Source organism: Theropithecus gelada, chromosome 6 (assembly GCF_003255815.1).
Source record: "Theropithecus gelada isolate Dixy chromosome 6, Tgel_1.0, whole genome shotgun sequence".
NCBI classification, from domain to species: Eukaryota; Metazoa; Chordata; class Mammalia; order Primates; family Cercopithecidae; genus Theropithecus; species Theropithecus gelada.
In genome coordinates, this window is record NC_037673.1 from 116,020,800 (window position 1) to 116,047,348 (window position 26,549).

Sequence of the window (26,549 nt, forward strand, 5' to 3'; positions counted from 1 at the left end):
TCTTCTTCTTCCTCCTCCCCCTCCCCTTCCCCCTCCCCTCCCCTTCCTCCTCCTCCTCCTCCTCCTTCTTCTTTCTTCTTCTTTCTTCTTCTTTCTTCTTCTTTCTTCTTCTTCTTCATTCTGAGGAAGACTGGAAAACTGGCCCTCTGCAGTGAAAGTGGGGTCATTTGAGTGTATGCTTCAGGTTTTGGTTTTCCTGTCCTGTTGTTTTCCTACATACCTTGGTGCATTCTTTGTTTGATACATTGAGGTTAAGTGGCTATTAAGTTACACAGTATCCTTAGTATCTACTCTTTGTAGATAATTTACAAAGTATTACAAGAAAGGGATATTCACATTGACAGTGCTTTCATTTTGAACATGGTTGTAAGGTTTTTCTTTGTGTTTAGTTGTGTCATTTGTATTTGGTATATGTGACCTGAAATTACTAGCACTGGCCCATTTGTTCACTCTTATTCAATCAATATTTATTGGATGGCCGCTGTGTTCCAGGCACTGTTATAAGTTCTGGGAATACAGCCTAGTTTATTGTCTCATGGCAAATAATATGTAATTAACAGTCAACAAGACTTTATGAATGCCAAGAAAGAACACAAATATATCTTCTCTGCTCCAGAAGAGCTGACTGTCTTGAGATTGGGGGATTGATTATTTTTGAATCACATGATTAAGAAGAAGAAGACAAACGGAGATAGATAACTTGGGAAGAAATGTGAACCTGTGGACAGTAAAGTGTCACTGGCGAGTAGCAGTATCCACAGGCAGAACCTGTGGAGCAAGAAAGTTTGCTAATGAAATTTTGTTTACCCTAACTTAGGTTCTTCATGGAGAGCAATACTTAGAGTTATATAAACCACTTCCCAGAGCAGGTGAGTTATTGATATACCAATTCCATAATACCATACTTTTATTTCCTGATTAACCTTCTAAATAACATCAGTGTGTTAAACTGGTATAGAGTGACCTAATAAAACATATCACAAATTATTATGCGCATGTGAGCCATTAGAGTAGATTGATGTTAACTAGTACCTGTTTTGTGTCACCTTAAGCTTTGTCCTTTAATAGTCTTAAAAATTTATTTCATAATTTATCTCTGTTGATGTATATGTTATTAACAACTGAAAGGAACATTCGTGTGTGTGCTCTAAACTTAGTGATTGTGTATAATCTGTTATGGTTCTTAGGATTATTGTTCTTTTCTCAGGTATTTATACTGATTTTCATAAAGCAAACAATGTTAAAAGATACAGAATTTCTTGTAATTCATTTTTTTTCTATTTTGGAGAAAATAAAAACAAGTCTGCTTTAATAATCATTTTTACTTTTCTCAATAATATCTTGTTTAGTAAATCTCTTTATTTATAAATTTGATATATTTGTTTCTCTATTTTGATGTTTGAATGTTGTCTAATTATATTCTGGTCATATAAGGTGGTAGAATACAAAAAGGAATGTTTTGTTAATATTTGTCATTTCACATTATACAATGTAGAAGTCAGCAAGTAGCTAGAATCCTACTTGAATATTTTTCTTAAACCTTTTTATTTTTCTAAAAAAAATGAGATTTTTATTGCTTGAAGCTTCATAGCTTTATTTCAGTGTAAGCATTATAGCGTAAGTTTTCAAAACAGCTCTTTTTATGTGAAACAGTACACTTTGTGGTGATTGTACATTGATCAAGTATCTGCTGGATATCCAGTATTTGCAAGGCACAGTATTAGGTAGTAGGTAATTTTCTAACCTGGCAGCATATAAAAATCACCCGAATTATTACATTATATTACCTGTTAATTTAAAATGTAGATTCTCAATCCCAACCTTGGAAATTGTGTGTGTGTGTGTGTGTGTATGTGTGTGTATGTGTGCATGTATGTATGTGGTGGGGTGGTGGTGTTGGTGACAGTGACTAGGGTTTCATATGTAACCAGCCCTATGGATCCACTTGGAAACCATTGTTATAAGGGAAGTAGAAATGTGTAAGATAGGTTTCTGCTATTCGGGATTTTAAAATACGAAAAGAGAAATTAGATGTGTACTCCAGAGTGTTTATAACTGAACAGTGATGTGAATAGGAAGGTGTAGAGAATAACTTTTTAATTTTTTTTACCTCCTTAGCCTCAAGTTATATTTCTCATGAATTATTTTTTCTCAGTAGAGCCTGTGCATTTTCTTTAAGTAGTTTTAAAATTTACTAGTAAATGTGAATGTTTAAAATATGATATGCTTGTGGTTTGGAACCTTTTAAACTGCAGAAAACCAAGGTCACGACTACTGTTTATAATCTACTACTGTTTACAAAACACACAAATTGATGAGGCATAGAGTGTCAAGCATCAGGAGACTGATAGCAACATCTCTTAATGGCTCATTTGTTGGCTATAGTGGTAGTGTCATAGGCTGACTTACCCTCATCATGTTAAAAATAACCACTAGAAGGAGTGAAGGAAACCTCACAGCAGTACTTTCTTTTCTGTCTGGTTTTGTGTTTTTTTTTTGGTTTTATAAAACTTTATTATTTTAAAAAGTAATTTTAAGTTTTATTTTAGATTTAAGAGGTACCTGTGCAGATTTGTTACGTGGGTGTATTGTGTGATGCTGAGGTTTGGGATATGAAAGATCCCATCACTCAAGTAGTGAGCATAGTACCTAACAGGTAGTTTTTCAGGTCTTGCTTTCCCTATTCTAGTAGTCCCCATTGTCTGTTGTTCCCATCTTTATGTCCACGTGTACCCAGAGTTCAGCTCCCATTTGTAAGTGAAAACATGTGGTATTTGGTTTTTTGTTCCTGCATTAATTCGCTTAGGATAATGATGTCCAGCTGCATCCATGTTGCTGCAGAGCACATGATTTTGTTCTTTTTCATGGCTGTGTAGTATCCCATGGTATCTATGTACCACATTTTCTTTATCCATTTCATTTCACCATTGATGGGCACCTAGATTGATTCCCTGTCCTTGCTATTGTGAATAGTGCTGCAGTGAGCATATGAGTGCATGTGTCTTTTGGTGGAATGATTTCTTTTCCTTTGGGTATATAGCTAGTAATGAGATTGCTGGGTCAAATGATAGTTCTGTTTTAAGTTTTTTGAGAAATCTCCAGACTGCTTTTCGTGGTAGCTGAACTAATTTACATTCTCTCCAACAGTGTGTAAATGTTCTCTTTTATCTGCAGCCTCACCAGCATCTGTTATTTTTTTGACTTTTTAGTAATAGCCATTCTGACTGATGTGAGATGGTGTCTCATTGTGGTTTTGATTTGCATTTCTCTGATGATTAGTGTTGTGAAGCATTTTTTTTTGTTTGTTGACCACTTGTGTGTCTTCTTTTGAGAAGTGTCTGTTCATGTCCTTTGCCCATTTCTTAATGAGATTATTTGTTTTTTGCTTGTTGAACTACGTTCCTCATAGATTCTAGATATTAGACCTCTGTTGGATACATAGTTTGAGAATATTTTCTCTCATTCTTTAGGTTGTCTGTTTACTCTGTTCATGGTTTAATTAGGTCCTACTTGTTAATGTTTGTTTTGGTTGTAATTGCTTTTGAGGACTTAGCCATAAATTATTTCCTAAGGCTGATGTCCAGAATGGTATTTCCTAGGTTTTATTCTAGAATTTTAATACTTTGAGGTCTTACATCTAAATATTTAATCCATCTTGACTTAATATTTGTATATGATGAAAGGTGGGAGTCTAATTTCATTTTTCTGTATATGGCTAGCCAGTTATCCCAGCACCGTTTATTGAATAGGGAGTCCTTTCCCCATTCCCTGTATTTGTCAACTTTGTCAAAGATCAGATGGTTGTAGGTGTGTGTATTTACTTCTGGGTTCTCTGTTCTTTTCCACTGGACTTTTCTTGTACCAGTGCCATGCTGTTTTGGTTTACTGTAGTTTTATAGTATAGTTTCAAGTCAGATAATGTGATACCTCCAGCTTTGTTTTTTTTACTTAGGATTGCTTTGACTATTCTAGCTCTTTCTGGTACCATATGAATTTTAGAATAATATTTTCTAATTCTGTAAAAAATGACATTGGTAGTTTCATAGGAACAGCATCAAATCCGCAGATTGCTTTGAATAGTACCACCATTTTAACAATATTGATTCTTCCAACCCATGAGTATGGAATGTTTTTCCATTTGTTTGTGTTATCTGTGATTTCTTTCAGCAGTGTTTTATAGTTCTCCTATAGAGATCTTTCACCGCCTTGGTTAGATGCATTCCTAGATACTTTATTTTTTTTTTTGGCTATTGTAAATGAGATTGCATTCTTGATTTGGCTCTCAGCTTGAATATTATTGGTGTATGGAAATGCTATTCTTTTTTTTGTTCATTGATTTTGTATCCTGAAACTTTTACTTGACTCATTATGAGTTCTAGGAGCCTTTTGGTAGATGGAGTCTTTAGTGTTTTCTAGGTATAGAATCATATCATTGGTGAAGAGAGATAATTTGACTTCTTTTCCTATTTGGATGTCTTAAAAAAAATTTTTTTTTCTTGCCTCATTGCTCTGGGTAGGACTTACAGTACTGTGTTGAATAGAAATTTAAGAAGAAATGGGGTAAATGGTATTGGTTGTATGCTCAACAAATGTTTGTTGAATAACAGGGTCAAAAGAGACCAAGAGGGATCCTTGACATTGCCAATGGTTATTTAAAAAAATCTAATGTATGAAATATTGATGTTTGAAATTTAGTGATTCAGGTATTCTGACTGCTTTTAATGTTGAATTATTTTTTCTAGTGAGTTCATGAACATTATTATTATTTTTATTATACTTTAAGTTCTGGGGTACATGTGCGCAACGTGCAGTTTTGTTAAACAGGTATACGCGTGCCATGGTGGGGTTTGCTGCACCCATCAACGCGTCACCTGTATTAGGTATTTCTCCTAATGTTATCCCTCCCTTTCCTCCCACCCCTTGACAGACCCCAGTGTGTGATGCTCCCCTCCCTGTGTCATGTGATCTCATTGTTCAACTCCCACTTACGAGTGAGAACATGTGGTGTTTGGTTTTCTGATCTTGTGATAGTTAGCTGAGAATGATGGTTTCCAGCTTCATCCATGTCCCTGCAAAGGACATGAACTCATTCCTTTTTATGGCTGCATAGTATTCCATGGTGTATATGTGCCACATTTTCTTTATCCAGTCTGTTATTGATGGACATTTGGATTGATTCCAAGTCTTTGCTATTGTGAATAGTGCCGCAATGAACATACGTGTGCAAATGTCTTTATAGGAGCATGATTTATAATCCTTTGGGTATATACCCAGTAATGGGTTTGCTGGGTCAAATGGTACTTCTAGTTCTAGATCCTTGAGGAATCGCCACACTGACTTCCACAGTGGCTGAACTAATTTACACTCCTACCAACAGTGTAAAAGTGTTCCTATTTCTCTACATCCTCTCCAGCATCTGTTGTTCAGGGACATTATTTCAAACCATAGTTTTTTAGTTTTGCTGAGCTTACAGTGGAAATGCTATTAAATTCTTTCACAGCTTATTATAGTAATCTTTGGTTTTTAAGACACTGTATTTCTTTTACTTTTCTTTCTAGGAAAATTAAAATGTGAAGCAGTTGTTGCTGATGTCCTAGATAAAGGATCCGGTGTAGTGATTATTATGGATGGTAATTTATTTACAATTCTTATAATATTATTAGATTGATAGGCTTTGTGTATGACATAATACTTCACCATAGAAGTTGATTAATAAGTTAGTATTTGTTTTCCAATTTGTAAGAAAACAAGATAAGCATTTTTAAACTCTTTAAGAAAAATGAAGAAGGAGGGGAATTTCTGGGCTCAGGCTGGGAAGGGTGAGGCATTTCATTGGATTTAAAACAACATAACCAAAGCACAAGGGTGAGAAATGTGGCTTGTGTTGATAATGTAGAGGAGAATTAAGCTTGCTGGAGTATGTTTTTGGCAGGAAGGAATATTAGATAGTCCTCACTTGACAGTTAGGCTGTATTTTAGGTATTCTTTAATGTGTTAGTTATTTGGACCTTGGAACATATTTGACCACTGAATTATTCTTATAAATGGTAGTTAGGCTCCTAGACTTACGCTTTTATAAGTTTCTAGACTTGAACTTATGATGTGGTTTAAACACCACAGCCACATTTTATTTGCAGTGGGGAAAAAAGATTATAGTAGTTTAATAAATGTTGAAATACTAGTAATTAAACATAAGGTAAAGATACGATGTTTAAAATTTGTAAATTTTAAAAATTAAATTTAGATTTATAAATTTAAAATTTACGAGTTTTAAAGTTTAAGAACCAAAAAGTAGGTATTTGTTGTCAGTAATTTTGGCAACTAAGAACAGTATAAAGTTTGACATTATTTAATATTTGGAATATAAGTTTATCATTTTTGTTGTAAATACATAGGAGGTTATACTGTATATGCTGTTTTGGAACTTACTTTATTTTTGCTTAATAATCAATTGAGAACATTTTTGATGCTCTTAAATATTATGTATGTTTTTTATCTTTCTTCTCCTCCTTTTTCTCTTCCTTTCTCTTCTCTTTTTAGGTTTTCATACTTGTCATTCCAGACGTTGGCCAACACTTGGCTACTATACTCCCAGTTCTCTTTTAGTCTTCTCACCATTGTACCAAATGTAATATACCAAAAAAAAAAAAAAAAGTCCTGCAGAAACCTTGCTTTAATTTTTACTGTTCTCTCTTGATCTGTTCCATTTGTTGAAATACAACTTGGTAATGGTCCTTAGTATATTGGAATTTGTAGACAAAGTATAGGTGAAATTAGTTATTCAATTGCCTGTGTGATAAAAATAAAAATCTTATTTGAAATACATTGACATGCCTTTCCTTATTTTTGGTTATAATTAGATTTTTCTTTAGTATGCAATTTAAAATCATATTTCTACGTTTGCTGAGCTAGATATGAAACAGATAATAATCTGTCCCTAGTAAGTTAGTAAATAGAGGGACAGCTGTCTTATTCATTACTTGCTCACTTGCTCACTCATATCATTTATTCACTGATTTATTAATTAATAAACACTTATTAGGTGCCCTTTTTTCTGCACAGGAACTATTCTAGTTGATGGGAAAATAAAGAGTGAGCAGAACAGCCATGATCCTGCCCTCATGTGGCTTATACCTTCATTCCCACTTATTTCCTCTCCATGCTCTTCTTGACTGCTTTGGCAGAATGTTTGTAAGTTCGAGTGTGGTTAAGTACAGGTAGTGGGATTATTTGAAATGTTTAAGGTGGAAATAACTGGAATCTGAATAGCAGTTGGAGAGCCTTAAGAAAAGTGAAAGAACTGCTATTTCATAGTTAAGAAAGGATTTTTGAAGCTCCTCTTCTCTCTGCCTTTCAGAGTCTGGTATGAATGGATTAAAATGAATGCTTTGTAATCCAAACTTGGACACCTGTACCTGTTGAACTCTTTCAGTAATTGGATTTTGTTTTTGAAACCTTGACAGGAATTGTTGAACCTATCTTGGTTAACTAGTTATGTCTTTTGGTAGTAACTTCTTTTATTTTTTCTTTTATTTACTTTTCAGTCTATTCTTATTCTGAGAAGGAACTTATATGCCACAATCAGTTTTCTCTCTTTCTTGTTGGCTCTGGAGGCTTTGGTGGAAAACGGACATCAGACAAAGTCAAGGTAAGCTATGGCTTTAGAAGCAAAATATATGTGTAGTTAAGGATTCTTATCTATACAATTGAGACTTCAACAGCATGAGTTTGAACTGCATGAGCCCCCTTATAGGCAAATTTTCTTATACATCTGCCACCCCTGGCACAGCAAGACCAACCCCTCTTCTTCCTCCTCCTCCTCCTCAGCCTACCCAATGTGAAGATGATGAGGATGAAGACCTTTATGATGATCTGCTTCCACTTACTGAATAGTAAATATTCTTTCATTCTTTTATGATTTTCATGACATTTTCTTTTTCCTAGCTTATTGTTGTTATTTTTTTTCGCAGAGACAAGTGAACATTTATTTCTATGCCTTTCTTTCTATGTGTATGTCAAGTCTTTTTCAAAACAAGGCCCCAGGAAACTCCAGATTCAATTATGTCCCTGGGCTTGGTCGACGGCTGCAGGAGTCCTAGGGAGCCTTGTACAAATGCTAGAGTTACTCATTTACCAACATTAAACCCTGGGATAGACGATGCAGCAAAGCAGAACTCCTTCCTCCATGGATGTGCTGATTTCGGATGAGGCAGCAGCCATTTTCCTAGCTTATTTTATTGTAATAATACAGAATATAATAATATAACACAAAATATGTGTCAATTGATGGTTTGTGTTATTGGAGTCAAAAGTTATATGTGAATTTTTGACTGCATAGTCAGTGCTCCCAAGCCCTACATTGTTTAAGGGTCAACTGTATATTGATCTTATATTACCATATATGTAATCTTACAGTGTAGAGACTTGGTAATCCGTACTTTGAATTAGAGTGCATTCCTTGAATTCGAAGTGCTGTTCGTGTTTATGTATTCTATATACAACATATTTTATACGTAGAAAAGCCTTGCTGAGTTAAGTATAATGTATCTGAAATAATTGTGGGAATATTTGTTATTTTCTTGTATAATCTTTGCAGATCCCAAAAGTTTTTAGAAAAATTGAACACAAGTGATCCTTATATGGATTAAAACCTTCATTTATTAACGGACCTAAGTATTTCTCTTATGCAAGATAATTCTGGTTATTCTTTTGTTCTCAGATTCTGAAAACTTTTTTCCTAACAATATTTAATAATTTGGATTTCACATTAATCTGGCTTTACCTTTAAATTATTTGTGGCAATAAGATTATACTGTAGTGAATATTCTTCTGTAGTAAATAAAGTATTATTGAAAGCAGTATTGGGAAAAGACTTCTGGAATGGTGGCATAAGAAGCTCCTTGAACTTTCTTGTCAGTGAAACAACCATGACTTGTAAAAAGTTATTTTAAAACACAGCTATTTAATGTCTCTGGAAATTGTCCTAAGGGTATAGAGCAAGCAAAGAAACATTTATTCAAGAAAATCTATTATATTTTGGTAAGAACAGTGAGACTGTGTGGCATTTGAGCCACAACCCCTCCCTTTGTTCTTCCTCTCCTGGCTGAGCATGACAGAAACTGTACCCCAGGCGTTTGCAGCCAAGAATGTAGGAGCCCTCTGCCGTGCTGTCTTCCCAGGAGGGGCAGGCTATTAACTTTTCTTATCCTTCTCACTAGCTCTGAATTGCAGATGCTCTATTCCAGGTAAAAGTGACTGACTTGTGAGACTCTATTTCTCCATCCAGCCACTACTTACAGAGTGGAAACTTTACCCTACCTGTGGCAGGCTAAGAATACTGGGGCCCTGATTGCACTTGCCCCTAGCTTTCCCGTAGCATAGAGGCTCCATGGTTGGAGAGCCGGCTGAGAAGAACAGAAGCTACTACACCTGCCCTGCTTCATTCTTGTAAAGCAAGTGTATCACTTGGAGAGAAGTATGTCAGCATTCCTGCAGAAGTTCTACCTAGAGGGAGAGGAAGCCTGTAGTAACACAAAGCTCTGACCCTCTTCTCAAGGAAACAGACTCTTTTTGTAACTGAGTATTTGGAATTTCAAGCTCAAGGATGCCCTCAAAAACAAGGTGTGACTGTAGTGATAAGCAATTAAGAGAAGGCTGCTAGTTCCATAACAGCAGAAGCTAAAGTGTAGCCTAGCTAGACGTTTACTAGAAAGAACCAGGGAAAGAGATAGCTAAGAAAAGCCCTCCTGGGATTGTAACAAACCTCAAAGACTGGCCTCAACGACTATCCTTGCAAAGAGGCTTGAATTTAATTGGATCAGATTGTTGAACAATTTATACCCCAGGACCCTGTTGAAAAAAATAGAACAGTCATCTGGCAATTAATGGAACCTAACAACTGGGTATGATACCAAAAGAGGCAGACAGTTTAACAGAGAGACCAAGGAGAGACAGTCAAAGAGAGTCCTGCTAAAACCAGTGTCATCCTAGGGTGACTGCACAGACTCAAGGCGCACCCTCTGAGGAGCAATATCAGAGGCTGTTCATTGTTGGGAGAATAGACTCACATATAAGAGTCTAGCTAAGTTGCTAAATAAATAAACAATAGCAACAAGCCCTGGAAGGGGTGGGGGATTAGTGTCTAGAGTTGTTATAATCTATTATCTGAAATTCCCAGTTAGCAACAAAAAATTATTAGACATGGAAGAAACAGGAGAGTGTGATGCATAGACGGAAAAAACAAACAGGCAACAGAAACTGCCTTTGAGAGGACTTAGTAGAGAGACTTCAAACCATCTGCTATAATTATGTTCAAAGAATTAAAGGAAACCATGCTTACATGTTACTAAATATATACAAATTATTACAAAGACCCAAATAGAAGTTTTGGAGCTGAAAGTATAATAACTGAAATGACAAATTTACTGTTGAAGGGCCAAATGTAGATTTGAGCTGACAGAAGAAAGAATCAAAAAAGCTTAAAGATTGATAGTGATTATACAAACTAAAGAACAGAGAGAACCACAGTGAAGAGAAGGAAGAAGAATGAAGAGCCTTAGAGAAAGGTGGAGTATCATTAAGCACACTAACATTCATATAATGGGTGTATCAGATAGAGAGAAAGGAACAGAAAAAAATTTTGAGGAAATAATGGCTTTTTATGAAAAACGTTATACATCCAAGAAGCTCAGTCAACCCCAAATAGATTATATATCTAAAGAGATCCATATTCTCTTCATTGTAGTAAAAGTGTTGAAAGCCAGAAACAAAAAGAAAATGTTGAAAATAATGAGAGAAAAAATGACTCATTACTTACAAAGGAACCCCAATAAGATTAAGAGCTGACCTCTGACTTCTCATCAGAAACAATGGAAGTCAAAAGATAGTGGGCTAATGTATTCAGAGTGCTGAAAGGAAAAAAAAAAAAAACCAATAATTTTATAAGCAGCAAAATGATCTTTCTAAAATGAATGCAAAATAAAGACATTTCTGGACAACAAAAACTGAGATGATTTGTTGTTAGCAGTCTTGCCTTACAAGAAATACTAAAGAAAGTTCTTCAGATTGATAGCAAGTGACCACATACTGTATTTATATGAAATACCCAGGATAGGCAAATCTGTAGAGTCACAAAGTAGATTAGAGGTTGCCAGGGGCTGGAGGAGAAAGGAGACAATGGAGAGTGACTGCTGATGGGTATAGGTTTTCTTTTGGGGACATGAGAATGTGCCTAAGTTGATTCTGGTGATGGTTGGACAGCTCTGCGAATGTACTAAAAATCACTGGATTTTACATTTTAAATGGGCAAATTATACGTGTATTGAGTCAGTAAAGCTGTTTGAAAAATTAATATTGATCAATACTATATGAAAACAATGTCCTGGGCCCACATTTAAAAAAAAAATTGTACTCTCTTATTGCTTGGATGTGAAAAAATTACCTGGACAGGTATTAACTGAGTATTATTTATGTGAGGTTGTATCTTTTCACCAGTAGCAAATTATGAGTTGTTAAGAACCCTAAGGCAAGTTATGCACTGCACAAACATATGCAGTGGCATTGTCTGAATGAAAAGCTTGGAAATGTTATATTCACTCCTAAAACTTGTAAGCTTTTAGTGAAGATGTTATTTTAGAAAGGGTAAAATAATACAAGTCTGAGGCTGTATTAGATGAAGTAAATATAACATGCTATTTGTTTTTCCTTTTTAACTATATGTTCTTGTTTTTTTTTTTTTTTGAGATGGAGTCTCGCTGTATCGCCCAGCCTGGAGTGCAGTGGTGCGATCTCAGCTCACTGCAACCTCTGCCTCCCGGGGTCAAGTGATCCTCCTGCCTCAGTCTCCCAAGTAGCTGGGATTACAGGCACCCACCACCATGCCTGGCTAATTTTTGTGTTTTTAGTAGAGATGGGGTTTCACCATGTTGGCCAGGCTGGTCTCGAACTCCTCACCTCAGGTGTCCTATCCACCTTGGGCTCCCTCTATGTTCTTTTTAATATTGGGCAATAATGAATTATTGTAGACCAGAAAATAATCTAAACTAGATACCATTCTCTGAGCACTTTTCACAAGTATCACTTGTTGCTTTGAGAAAAAAATCAGAGATGATGTCAAGTCATGGTGAAGCCCTGTGCCATAAACGGGTTTCTAGTCTGTTAACAGTAAAACTACCATGGCAGCACTGTCCATCTTCAATGCCCTTTGTATACATGGCATACAATGGATTTTGTGGAATAAAAGGTACTCAACATTTTTTAATTTTTAATTTTCATTTATTTATTTTTAATCAGGCAGCCCTCAGAATCAAGACAGGTTCAGAGAACTCTTGGTACTCAGAAATTTTAAAAGACTGCTCAGGACCTATAGATTGAAGTCAGGTCCTCCAAAACCTAGTAGAATGCATTGAAAATAAATATGTAGATAAAACCTGCGAAATACACTGGATACAACTGAAGCAAAGGAGTGTAATTCATGCAAGGATTTTTGAAAAACAGCAGGCTGCCTTTTGTTTGTTTTTAGAAGCAGCAACTTCCCCCATGATCTTTTTTTATGTTTTGGGTGTAGGGGGTTTGTGAGGATAAGTTTGGGAATATGTCTAAGCGTGGCATTTTAGTAATGAAAAATCACTAATTTCTTAACTCTTTACAAGGACAAAAACTTTATTGTGGAAAATTTACCTAATTGAGAATAAATGAATAACAAAATTTTGCCTCTGTTATAAATTATTGAAAAGTAGATATTAGCTACTTGAATTTTTTATGTTTACTTTGGTTTAAATCAACCATAAACTGGCACTCAGATACTTACGTTGTAGATGTTGCAAACTTTTCATCAAAAAGGAGTTTTAAGTGTTGGCATTAAGGGATCATAATAATTCAAATATTTTTGGTAACTGACTGTTGTTAAGATGGCAAATTAAAATATGCAAGGATTTAAAAGACCAGTTTTAAAGACTGAATCAATTTAGATGTGAATTGTATGTCTAATTCTTGTAGTTGTTTTTTTCTTTTACATAGGGAAAAACTGTCCTTAACTTTTTCTCCATTGTGGCCTGGAGGACGAATCTGATTACATAATTCTTTACATTTAAAAAGGTCATTTCAGGCAAATCATAGTGTAGATGAAGCTAGGAGTTATGAAATTTTAAATATCATTATTTCCTGAACATGAATTTTTTTTTAAAGTTCTTTTATCCAATTTGCAGAATTTATTGTATTGAAACATGGTTGTGTATCAAATGTTAGTTTGGTTAAAGAGAATAATGATAATTTGCATTTAAGATTTAACATGTAATGTCTTAATTTTAGGTAGCTGTAGCCATACCTAATAGACCTCCTGATGCTGTACTTACAGATACCACTTCTCTTAATCAGGTAAGATTGTATTTTTGAAAAATGATAAATCCATCTGGTTGATGACACTTGTTAATTTGTAACTCTGATACTGTATAACATTATGCATCTAAAAAGTAGGGCCTGTTCAACATAATAAACATAAAGACATGTTTCCTGTGATTGCAAGTTATTTTTTTGTAAATTTTTAGTTATTAATGTTTTCCCACTAGATACCAAAATAAAATATAAAATGGTTTTTTATTAGTCCATTTAAAAAGCATTGCATGTTGTTGGTAATGGAGTGCTTTCTTTGGAGAGGCTGCCCACTTTAAGAGTGAAGAATTTCATGAAAGCCTCAGAGTAAGTGCAGGAAAAAAAATAGTTAAAAGGCAAGTATTAGTCATCCTTTCCTCTTTGGGAAAGAAAGCAATGCCACACTGCTTGGAAACAGATTATTTTATACCAAGTTTAAAGGACAGGCAAATAAAGCATCTTAGAAGCAGTAGGTGATTTAATCTTTTTCGTTTGACATAAAAAATTTGTTTTCTGGTGGAGATAAAATATCCTGTCAGTTCACAAATTCTGTGAGCATAGAAAAATTTGTTTAAGAAGCAAAAAGCAACCATAAAAGTGAGAAAAGTAAGTTTATTTTTGAGAGACTTCAAGATTCTTCTCTAAGATGGCCAGCAGAGTAACCATGCAGATATAGCATAAAATCCTTAAACCTCTGGAGTGATGCAGTGTGTGAGCATGTAATAACAACAAATTGTTCATAAAGTTCACTTAAAATTTTTTTCGGTTGTATTTTAGAAGAGAACAACACACAGTGGGGCCTACCGGAGGGTAGAGGATAGGAGGAGGGAGAGGATCAGGAAACATAACTAATGGGTAGTAGGTTTAATACCTGGGTAATTAAAGAATATGCACAACAAACCCCCATGACACACAGTTACCTGTGTAAGAATCCTGCACATGTACTCCTGAACTTGAAAGTTAAGAAAATATTTTTGGTATGTTTGCTATGAAAACTTCGCAGGACTTATGTTTCCTAGCAAATAGAAATGTAATCTCATGAGCCAGAGAGAATTAAAGTTGGTGCGTATGTAATTTTTTTCTGTATCATATAATCAGGTGATGGAGGGAACATTGCTTTATTCTTGCCTTTAAATATTTTTTCCATCCATTATGGTTTCTTATCAATTTCTTAAGAATGCACTCATATTTATGTTTACATAAGGCTTAATTAAGAAACTAATTCTGTTAGAGTACTAAAAAACAGAAAAGGCTCATGGTTTCATGGTTTAGAAAACCCAAGAAATACCTCTTTATTATACTGAAGTAAAAAATGTATCTGCTGTAAATAAAAGCTGAATAGTTTACAAGGTTTGAATTTCTACACGCAGTAAGTAGAGGGGTTTTATTTCTTTTTTTTTTCAGATGACTAAAACTTTTTGTTAGTTTTAAGGTAGGTTTTAATATTTTGCTGCATGACAAAATACAGTTTTTAAATCAACAATATTTTTTGTGTGAATAATGGGCACTCATCATTTGGCGGAAGTTCATGGCCATTTTGTATTGAATGATAATTAGAAAATACGATGAAAGCTATATACCAGTTCCCTAAAAAACATTTTGCATAAAACTTTGTTGTAAATTTCAGGGAATTTGTGGGACATCTGAAATTGGATCCATGCTATAAGAAATACAAGTCACTTAGAAGAAATGTCATCTATTGTCAAGGAATGGAAGGAACACTTGGATACTCAAGATGTAGATATCTGAAATAACTAGGGTACCTATTCCAAGCAATGAATGTTTAAATACAAGGCTTTGATTTGTAGTATAAGTGTAACAGACATTCAGAGAAGGGATACTCATTAGGGAATGACATATAGAAGGGTTCAATAGTAAAAATGGGACTTCGCTGAGATGGTATATGGGTTGTTCTCTCTCTGGGTATGTAGGGCTCGCAGTGTGTTGAGAAGTAATGATGGAGTGTAAGAGAGGAGAAGAGCATGATGTGTGTATAAGGGTAAGAATTAGAGCATTCACATTGGAGACTAGTGTAGGATGATTGTGCATGGGCAGATCTTTAAGAGAAATGGAAATGAGGAAAAATTATGCCATTATACATAAACTTTATGTTAGGTATTTATATTAACTTAGTAACTTTTCAATCATTAAGAAAACTGGCAACTATATATTTTTAATTCTACCAGTATCACTTCTGGAATGTCTGTTTATAATGTCTTCAGGAGAGTTTCTTCATCTTCAAACTAGTATGGCAGGCCTGCACAGTGGCTCACACCTTAAATCCCAGCACTTCGGGAGGCTGATGTGGGAGAATTGCTTGGGCTCAGGAGTTTGAGACCAGCCTGGGTAACACAGCAAAACCTTGTCTCCACTAAAAGTAATAATAATAAAAAATTAGCCGAGCATGGTGGCGTACACCTATAGTCCCAGCTACTCAGGAGGCTGAGGTGGAGGATCACTTGAGCCTGGAAAATCGAGGCTGCAGTGAGTTATGATTGCACCATTGCACTCCAGCCTGTGTAACAGAGCAAGACCCTGTCTCAAAACAAAACATAACAAAACAAATGAGCATGACAATACAAGTGTACTTTGTAGTTTTTCATAATTATTAATAGACAATTCCACTGCAATAATCTAGAAAGACCAAACAATAAGTAAATACCAGATGTCAGGCTTTGTATTTGAGGAAAATGAGAACAAATATCCATAGTTTCCCCAGATACATACCTTATACTAAACATATCCTATTAAGTAAAGTTAATATTTGGCATATCAGTGCTAGTGTCCAGTAAAATATAATTCTTTATTACAATTACTGTCATCTTGAACTGAAAACAGACCTAGGCTCAAAAACAGGTCTTCCAGTGGGAGATCTTTGCAGATTTAGAACACCCCTTTTTGGGGCCACAAAGCTGTTAGAAAGATCGTGGATGCTGGTTGGACCATCTGAGTCGCTTGCACATAACTGCCAGAAAGTACTTACTATTTGATGGGATCATCTAAAGTGAACTGCTGATCAACTCTGTATTTTAGATGCAGAGACTGATTGCATTCCAGATGCTGCAAATACCAAGTCATATCTCCTAGAGTGTTCTTTCTCTCTTATTTTTATTTGGACCTTTAGGACCATAAAGAACTCATGTAAAGTCATTAAGAATCAAAGCAACATAAGCATTCATCTCATCTAGAAGAGTCCCAGCATTTAATTTAGTTTAACTAGAATATTATAATAATTTTTTATAATTCTGCTTCTGCTAAACGATCACAGTATGATACACCAATTGTCAAGAAAAAACTTCTTGGACATCCTCTGGTCTCAGAATCTGAGAGAGCTATTGCTGACAGCCGTGTTCTAGGTCCCACTCGCGGCTCCAGAAGACTCCTTTGAACTTTTTGTCTAGGCTGCCACAGTACCCATCGTCTTTAGTTTCCAGTATGTGTCACCTTCACTTCACTGATTGTTTGTGGGTGAAAGTTTGAGATAAATCATTGGGAATCAAAAACAAATCATTGAGAAACCAAAAAAATTACCATACATTTATAACTACTACCTGTTTTTTTTTTTTTTTTTGACAATGATATATTATTTTCTAAGACTCTGGGCTGACTGGGTGATCTTTCTGCTACAAATGTTGTAGCTGCTTTTAGATGGCAGCTGGGCAGGGCTTCTGCTGCAAATGGTGTGTCTGCTTTTAGATGGCAGCTGGGCAGGGCTTCTGCTGCAAATGGTGTATCTGCTTTTAGATGGCAGCTGGGCAGGGCTGTAAGGTTCCAAGATGGCTTCTTTTGCATATCCAGGGTTTTAGTGCTAGCTATTGGGTGGGGTGATTCGAATCCTCCCCACATGGCCTCTTTCTTCATGTGGTGTATCATCTTCCAGGACCTTTTTTTATGGCCCCAGTGAGACCCCCATTTAGATTTCTGGAGTTATTTTTCTGTGTAACTTCCTCCTCTTCAGTACACACAAATTCAGCTGCATCATCCTTTCAGAATTCTAATCTATATTTGTAACTCAATGAGACCACTTTGCTATGTTCGAGATTTCTGAATTGCATTCTGGGAACTGCTGTCAGAAGGAAGCGGTACAGTTGCAGAGCTCATCTTGTTTGTTTCTTTTCTGTAAAGAATTGTAGTCCTGCATTGCCTGCTGTCCAATGTCTAGGAACAGTGGTAACCCCCACCTTTTTCTTTATAATTTTTCTAGTTGTTTATGGTGGAAGAATAAGTCCATTCCTGGTCCTATATTATGGCCAGAAGCAAAAGTCGTATATGCCTTTTTTAAAGCCCTTAGTGTCTCATTTTCCCATTTAATCCATGACTGTCTAGTTTTTTAGTTTTTATTGCTGTCCCTTGGCTTCATTTGTTTCTTGTATAACAGTCAAAAGAGCTTATTTTACTTCCTTTTTCCCCTCTTATTGTTCCTATTTTGGGGGATGCGTTGTTTTTATTGTTTAGAGCATTTAACATTTATATATTATTTCTACTTTTCTGCATCTTTCAGTTTTATGTTTGCAATTGAATATGTCAGCCCTTTTGCCAAAGCTTCTTAGTCAGCTCTTAGTTGGATGAAGCTCCTTCTGTGGAAGGTACCCCAAGAAGGGCTCATGTGTATAGTGTTGCCTTGGTTTCTGTTTATTTAAAACTATTTACCCTAGATACTTGAAGGGACAGCTTTGTTGGATATAAAATCTTATTTCTTAAAAATGGTGCAGCATTGTTGTCTTACTTTGTATGTTGCCTTTGAAAAGTCAGATGCCAATCTAATTATCTTCCCCTGTAAGTTACTTGATCTTTACCCTGAGGCCCTCAAGATTATTTTTGTCTTTTAAGTCTAATGGTTTTGCTGGGATATGTCTCAGTCTTGCATGTTGCAGGTCAGCCTTCTTTATATACTGATGGGCCTTTTTAATATGTATATTCAGGTCTTTTAGTTTTATAGTATTAAAATTTTAAATATTAGTTCTCTCTCATTATTTTGTTTTTCTTTCTTTGGATACTCCATTTATATGTACATTGGATCTTTTTATGTCTTTCAACTACTTTTCTTCTGTTCTTTTTTAGTTCCTTCTTGATCTCATTTTCATTCTCATGGTTCATTTCCACCCTTTCTGCCATCCCCTTATTTGATTTTTATTTGAATGTGTTCTCCTTTGGGTACCTTATAATTTAGTCTTCATTTCTTATATGATTTTGATTTTTTCTTTCAATTTCTTTCTTGAATGTAATCATTACTCTTTTATTTCTTCATGTATGTCATCTATTTATTTTCTTAGGTTTTGGATTTTGGATTCAGAGTGTTTGTTTCACGTCCCCAAATGCGTGAGTGTTATGTTACAGTTTTCTTCTGTTTGGTAGTTTGTTTATTTCGGCGGGGGGGTGGTGGTGGAATTCATTTGCTAAAAGGTTTTGTTTTGCATTTTCAGTTTTAGTTTTATGGTAGCATTGTATAGATGAAGAATATTTACCTCTGTGCATTTTGTGGTTTGGGATGATTTCCAAGATTCTTAGTTCAAAATTGCCCTTTCTCTCTGTGTAGCAAAATGCAATTTCTTTAGTGGGTGGCTTTAAAGAAGGGGCACTGTGGGGAGGTGTTTTATTTAAAAAAATAAAAATAAATTATCTTGCAGGATCATTAATTTCCTCTCTTGCTTCTTTTTTTCTTCACCATCCAGTTTCCAAAGGGGATATCTTGGTTTTATATTCTTCTCCCAGAAAGTGATACCTTTCTGGGACTGCCACTGGAAGGCTGGTGTACTATTAATTCTTTTCACTGTAGTCAGTGCTCTAATCTTCCAGGATTCATTTCAGTATTTTTGCTCTTAAGATGGATTTATCTGGGAGTGATTTTCCTTTTCCCTCTTCCATGCACTGCTTTTGCACCCCCCCAGCCCTGCCACTTTGCAGTAGCTTTCAGAGGGTGCTCACAAGTTAGCAGTGATAGAAAAGTGGTGTTTATATTAAGACTCACTGGAATTTGAAGTTTGCAGTGTTCTCTGTCTTATAGTTACACTGTAGGCTTGAGATTTGTGTAGTTTTATTTGTTCTCGTTATTTGTATATTTTTTTGGAGGATATGAGGACTTAGAAAGCACTAGTTTCCTGAGCCTATTTATTTAGCATTTAGTTTAACTTAATGGTACAATTTTTAAAAAATCAAATTAAGAAATAGTTTACTTGTATACAGATTATCCTCCCACCTACTTTTAATATGCAATATAATATATAGCTATTTGTCTTTTTCTTACTTTTTGGTGGTTGTTATTTATAATGACATTTCTAGGCAGAAATGAAACAAAACAAGAAACTTTTAGCTTTCCTTCTGAAATATGCCTTTTCTTCAAAATATGTAGAAGATAAGCTTTGGCAGTGGTCATTATTAATTGAACGGTGCTTATTTTGTGCTATGATTGAAGGGGTCAAACATCTAGTCAGTTGGCTTTTGTCGTTTCTCATAATGAGCCTTTTTTGTCTTTGTTTAACTAACTCTGTTATCTATAGAAAGCAATGCCATCATTGAAATAATGTGAGATATTTCGTATTAATATGATTTCTTTAGAACATTGTTTTCATTTATAGGAATGATAAATGTGGGATAAAAATACTAGTACTAATCTTAGAAACTTGGTTGTTTATATTGTTGCTATAATCTTTAAAAATAACATTTATTGAGGTATTATGTATCAAATATAATACCTTGTAAGCTTTATCCCACCTTTTTCCAACTACTCTGTGAGAGTAAGTTCTGTTAGCCTCTAAATGTTTCTGAATGAGAAATTGAGGCTTAGAGTGGTGAAGAAATTTGCCCATTAATGGTAGAGCTGGCTTTGAATCGAGATCTGCCTGGTACCAAATCCCATCATCTAGCATGTGTTTGACAATTTCCTGTCACAATTTCAGGCCCTGAAATGTGTCTTTCTTTCATTTGTATACAACATCATGATATATATTTGCTAACATTTTATTATATAAAGTGCTTTTTAAAAATTATTGTTTACTTCCTTAGCATCTCTTATAGGATCTTGCAAGTCACCAGTATTCAATAATGGTTTATTTTATTTCATTATATTAAGAAGACTTGTAAAAGAAAGAATATTGAGTCATTGAGAAAGTGAATAATCTATAGAACCATTATATGGAGTGATGGGGAAGGAAAAGAGCTTATTGGATTTATGCAAAGCATTAAAAAGAAAATCATGTTTTCTTATGAATTACAGAGTATTTTCTATAAATAAAACTTGTTAAAAATAATAATTTAAAAGTAATAAAAGATCAGTAATTTAAAAAATATATGGCTAGTCTTTACACCACATTTCAGTAGTCTTTGGAAAACAACACAGCAATTAATGAGAAAGGGAAGAAGTCTTGAGGCTGACCTAGAAGGGTCAAGTTTACAGATACATTAAATACACTTACTATTAGCTGTTTGGTGAATTTCTTCCTTTCAGTGCTGGTAAGTGCTTTATAACTTGGAAGAATGTACCATTTAAATGCCAGAAAGTATGGTGACTTTTTCCCTATTGTTATCCAGGCCACACTGCTAATCCTACCTTATCTAAGTAAACCAGTGATGTGGATATCTGGACTGAGCAGAAGTTTTATCATAGTAGCAAGCTATCAGTTCAGTCAGTTTTCTTGCAGGGTGAACTAATGTTCAGGATTTAGTGTACCAGCAGCATGAAAGTTAGTGAGAAGTCTTTGATGTTTCTATGTCTGATATGGTCTTAGAAGCTTCAATTTAAAACACCCTAGTAAGAAAGTTGGCATAAATTTTGCTTGCTTAGAACAGACTATAAACATTTACCTTATCTGTGTGTAAATGGGAGTAGACTGATTGACTTCTTTTTGTGAATGTCTCCTTAGGCAGTAGTAACAGTGTTTTACCCATATATAATTCTTGGCTTCCCTTTCTACATTTTTTTCCCTCCCACTGATTTTAGTGGCAAGTGTTACAAAAACATTTCATTATATGTAATCTTTATTGTTACAAATAATTATTTTTAAAATCAGAGCCTCAGGTACATTATGATACAGTGTTTATACCAATAACCAGCCATGTTTCCTATTTTTCATCTAATATATTTTAAGAAAACACTGAGTTCTAGTTATGTTTATGCTTTCTCCACAGGCTGCTTTGTACCGCCTCAGTGGAGACTGGAATCCCTTACACATTGATCCTAACTTTGCTAGTCTAGCAGGTGAGCTGCCGATAATACGTATCAATGAAAAATATTAGCTATTCGATATTTAATTAACTAAATAATGTAAAGACACTACTACTTATGACTGGTAGTTTGAGTAACATTTTAAAAATGTTATTTATTACATTTATGCAAAGGATATGGAAAGGTAGGAAATGCGTTCAGAAAATAGTGCACTTGAAATTCAGATTATGGTGGATGGAAGTTCCTGCTAGTGCGAGGTCTAGGATAGGACCATGAGGGTGGGTGTCATGAAGTCGTTGGAGAGAAAGCAAGGAACTGAAAGGTAGGGAAGGATCATCTACCTATGTGGATATTGAGAGGACCCTGGATGATTTCATGGTTACAACTAAAACTAAAAAAACAATTGTGTTTCCAGATCTCTCACATTCTTTTCCTGTTTTTTTGTTTTTGTTTTTGTTTTTTCTTTCTTTATTTTATAATTTCCTCCAGGAAATACTCTTTAAAAAATATCTACTGTGTTTCTTAAAATAGATGGTATAATTCATGCTACTGCAGTCTAAAGACATTTTTAAAGTCCTGAATTAACTATACTTGATTTTTAAACTTTAAAGGAACGTATATCTAACTCAGTGTTCTCTCTTTCCTAGGTTTTGACAAGCCCATATTACATGGATTATGTACATTTGGATTTTCTGCCAGGCGTATTTTACAGCAGTTTGCAGATAATGATGTGTCAAGATTCAAGGCAATTAAGGTAAATGTATATTATTATATAATTTGAATATTACTTCCTCTTTCTATCTTTAGAGAAGAAAAGGGGTTTTACTGATTTAACTTAAAATAGATACTGTACTACAGCAATGTACATTTTTATTATTTCATTGACCTGGCAATCAGCACACTTTCTTTTTGTAGCTATAAATGGCTCTGTTGCACATGCACCAGGAAGGATGCACAGTTGCAATTTTAACATCAGCTGGGTTGCTTTATAAATTAATTAGGTGCATATATATATATATATATGTATCAGTACATATGCCTTGAAAACTCAAGGTTTGCTTTTTTTTTAAACTGTTTTATCATTTTCCTTAATTTAATTAAAAATGTTAAGTGGCTGATTAAGTCCAATAAACATACATCTACAGCAATATAATGACTGTTTGTTGTTTTAACTCTGTACTTTTTAGTTGATTTCAAATTTTTATCCATTATAAGTAACAAAATATCCATGCCCACATTATTTTTGTGTAAGTTTAAGCCAAAAGATGTATGCTTAAAAAAGTTTAAGGCATTGTCAAATAGCTCCGAAAGCTTTTAATTTATTCTTCATGCAGCAGTGCATTGCCTTTGTTAGCACTGATTACTCTCATGCTTTTCGTTTTATTACAACTATTTTTTATTATCCAGTAATATATACACAGAGAAAATAATACAGACAATTATGAAATAAAAAGTGGAATTATTTTGCCCTATATCCTCACCCCAGGCCTCATTCCTCAGACTTAATTTGTACTACTTTTAACTATTTAAGTTGTTCTGAGGTACCTATATAACTTTACCTAATATGATTATGGTTTTATTTCTTGATTTGTCAAGATAAAAAACACTATTTTTTGATTCCATACTTTGAAAGATAAAGAATCGGCTTACTTATGCTAGTTACATCTTTATTTTACTATTTTTTTCATATTATATTTAGGTCTTTTATGAATTTAAATATCTTTAAACCTCGAGTTGTTTTTTCTTTTGTGCTCTCTAATTTGCTTTCCAATTTTTTTCTCCTACAAGTAAAAGAGTTTCCTTTTAAAACATTTTTAACCCCACAACTCTTTTTTAAAGGCTCGTTTTGCAAAACCAGTATATCCAGGACAAACTCTACAAACTGAGATGTGGAAGGAAGGAAACAGAATTCATTTTCAAACCAAGGTATGAATTTTGCTTTGCCACCCTTCTCACATGCTTTGTCTTTGTGTTCCATCTTATCATTTTTTTTTTTTTTTTTGGTTAGTACTATGGATAGAAAATTTCTTTTTGTAACTTTTAATTAAAAATAAGATACATCTTGTCTGGGATTTTCAAAGTTTTTATTTATCAAGCAACACTTTTTTAAAAAAGAAAAAAGAAGTGTTTTGCACCTTGTGTTTTATTTTCTCTTTTATTTTCAACTAAATTGGTACCTATCTGTGTAGCAGTGGCCCAGATATTCTGAAAACCCAACCAACCATGTCTTTTTGGCTCAACTAGTCAATCAAGTCATTGTCAAAATACCATCTTAAAAAATTTAAAGGCATGACTCAGACAGATAGACAGTGAAAACACGACAGAAATCTTTGACTCATTAATGAAGGATCTTGCAATATGATAAAATATGTTCAAAACACAGTTAGAACAACATGTTTATATGGTCCAATAGGAAAGTCATTCTAAAATAATTTTGCAGAGTTAGAGACAAAATTAGCTAATATCCTGCAGAACAATAAAATCTTACCCTTTATGATTTTTCTGTGGACAGAAATCGTATGCATGATTACACAAAAATCCACAAATTAACAAGTACATCACAGAGTCTGGGCCTAGCAAATAGTAAGTGACAAGCCAAATAAAGGTGTACCTCCCTATAGAGTGAGGTTATTTTGGGGTGAGGCTGTTAGCAATGCTCCAGTAAAATACTAAAAGGACATGCAATCATTGTTTTATTTGCAAGTTATTGAAAGACAGTTTTTGTTAACACAGTTGACCAGGGTAATACTTTTTGGCTTGATCATTTCATGCTATATAGAGCATATTAAACAACTCCAATGATAATGGTATTAGCTTTCATTTATTGAGAACCTATAAACTGGCAATAGTATTTTCTTTAATATGCATAATAAATCTGCATGTAAATATAAGAAAATCTAGGTTCCTAAGAAGATCTAATCTAGGTGTCCTAAATAACTTGCTCATGGTCACACAGCAAGTGGTTGAGCTGGGATAGAAACCAGATCAGCATGGCTTCAAAGCTTTGATTCCAGGCCCCAAATATCTTTTTTGTATCATGTTTTCTTTCACAAATAGATAACTCTGCAAAATTCTTCTTACATGGTTGCCTTACTCCTAATTCCTTTCTGTTGGTTGCAGTATCATTTTCCTGCTTAATCTGTACATATTGTTTATTTTACTTTTCAAATTCTTCCTGTCCTTTAGGCTTAAGTTCAAGCTCCACTTTGCTCTTAGAGACAGTCTCTTACTATTCCCCACTTTCCTACCCATACATACACTCAAATTAGTGTTCTCTGTAAGCCTTTGCAGCTAATATCTGTGCCACATATTTTGGAGCCCTCACATTTTCTAATTTGTTTTGTATGAGTAAGTTTTGCTTTTTGATTGAGATTATGAACTCTAAAAGTGTTAAGGACCATGCCTATATTACAGATTTTTATTTTCCTGCAATTCTGGTGATGAATAGTATGTAAATAATTTTATGGATACAAACTTGAAGGGCTAAGAAATGATTAAATGTCTAAATATAAAGTATTCTTGCCATTTTGTTAAATCCTAAGCATGCTGTTTTATCTTTTCAGCATATTTGCTATATTTTTCTTCAGTGATTATCGATATTCTTTTTCTATTAGTTTTAGGACTCCTTCTCTCCCTTCCTCCTTTTCTCACTTTCTCCCTCCCTTCTTCCATTCCTCCTTTCCTTTCTATTCTTAAGATATAAGAAACATTTTAAACCAGTGTTTTAAAATGATTTGTTTGACTTAACAATAATTTACTAAAGTGCATTTTGTGAATTAATTATCTCTTTCCATGCTTTTCAATGTATGTAATTTGAAGTAAAGAGAACAAATTACTTGAAAGGTCTTTTTTCCTCCAAAATATGATGAGATGTAGTCAAGAGAATGATCTTCTTGATTGTTAAAAATCAAAGTTTTAATAAATGCTACCTTAAACTTTAGAAACTTATCCTATACATTTGTAGCAATACCACAATTTTTATGAAAGAATAGCCATTGGAATAATTTGAAATGAGGGACTAGGAATCAGAATTTGAATTCCTTTAATGACCATTTTGATAAAAGCCTATTTAGGCATTTAACTTATGCTGTGTACACTTCCTCTTGAAATAAGACCTGGAATTACTACTTAAAAAACACTATTATGGTTTATTCCTAGCCAATTTTTTTCTATATTAGCAGAACAAATGTACTCTGAGTACCACTGCCTCATGTGACTATTGTGCTATGCCTTTTACTATTTATAAGGATTCAGCATGGACTGAATTCTATTTATAAGAGTTCATCCCCTGATCCCCACTTCCCCCTAAAAAAATGCCCGAAATACCAAGGCCCAGTCTCTATCAGTGTATTTACATTGGAATTTTGGGGGATGGGACCTCACAAGGTTTTTTTTTTTCTAAGGGCTCCAGTTGATTATAAAGCCAGGGTTAATAACAGTTGTATGAAATCAGAAAGCCTTTGTGTTTATTCATCTTGACATTTACTTTATCAGCCTTTTATTTTATCTGGATTATTATATTCTTTTTCATATGAGGAAAAAATATAAATTTTAGAATTTGTACTGTTTCACAGTGAAATTACACTTCCATTGTAATCAGAATAAATCTTTTTTTTTTTTCTTCTCCTCCTGAGGTCCAAGAAACTGGAGACATTGTCATTTCAAATGCATATGTGGACCTTGCACCAACATCTGATACTTCAGCTAAGATACCCTCTGAGGTAGGTTATAAAGATTAGTATCCGGCCGGGCGCGGTGGCTCAAGCCTGTAATCCCAGCACTTTGGGAGGCCGAGGCGGGCGGATCACGAGGTCAGGAGATCGAGACCATCCTGGCTAACATGGTGAAACCCCGTCTCTACTAAAAATACAAAAAACTAGCCGGGCGTGGTGGCGGGCGCCTGTAGTCCCAGCTACTCGGAGGCTGAGGCAGGAGAATGGCCTGAACCTGGGAGGCGGAGCTTGCAGTGAGCCGAGATCGCGCCACTGCACTCCAGCCTGGGTGACACAGCGCGAGACTC

General features: G+C 34.6%; 1 protein-coding gene across 4 annotated transcripts in view; it reads left to right on the forward strand.

Moving 5' to 3' along the window:
- HSD17B4 (hydroxysteroid 17-beta dehydrogenase 4) overlaps positions 1-26,549 on the forward strand; it is an 89,164-nt gene that overhangs the window by 50,802 nt on the left and 11,813 nt on the right. For all 4 annotated transcript variants that reach the window (XM_025387212.1, XM_025387213.1, XM_025387211.1 and 1 more), the window contains 8 exons: positions 818-869; positions 5,559-5,630; positions 7,545-7,648; positions 13,309-13,374; positions 21,493-21,562; positions 22,177-22,283; positions 23,369-23,455; positions 26,164-26,250. In XM_025387212.1, the coding sequence (XP_025242997.1) occupies positions 818-869; positions 5,559-5,630; positions 7,545-7,648; positions 13,309-13,374; positions 21,493-21,562; positions 22,177-22,283; positions 23,369-23,455; positions 26,164-26,250 (645 nt within the window). The remainder of the gene's footprint in view (positions 1-817; positions 870-5,558; positions 5,631-7,544; positions 7,649-13,308; positions 13,375-21,492; positions 21,563-22,176; positions 22,284-23,368; positions 23,456-26,163; positions 26,251-26,549) is intronic.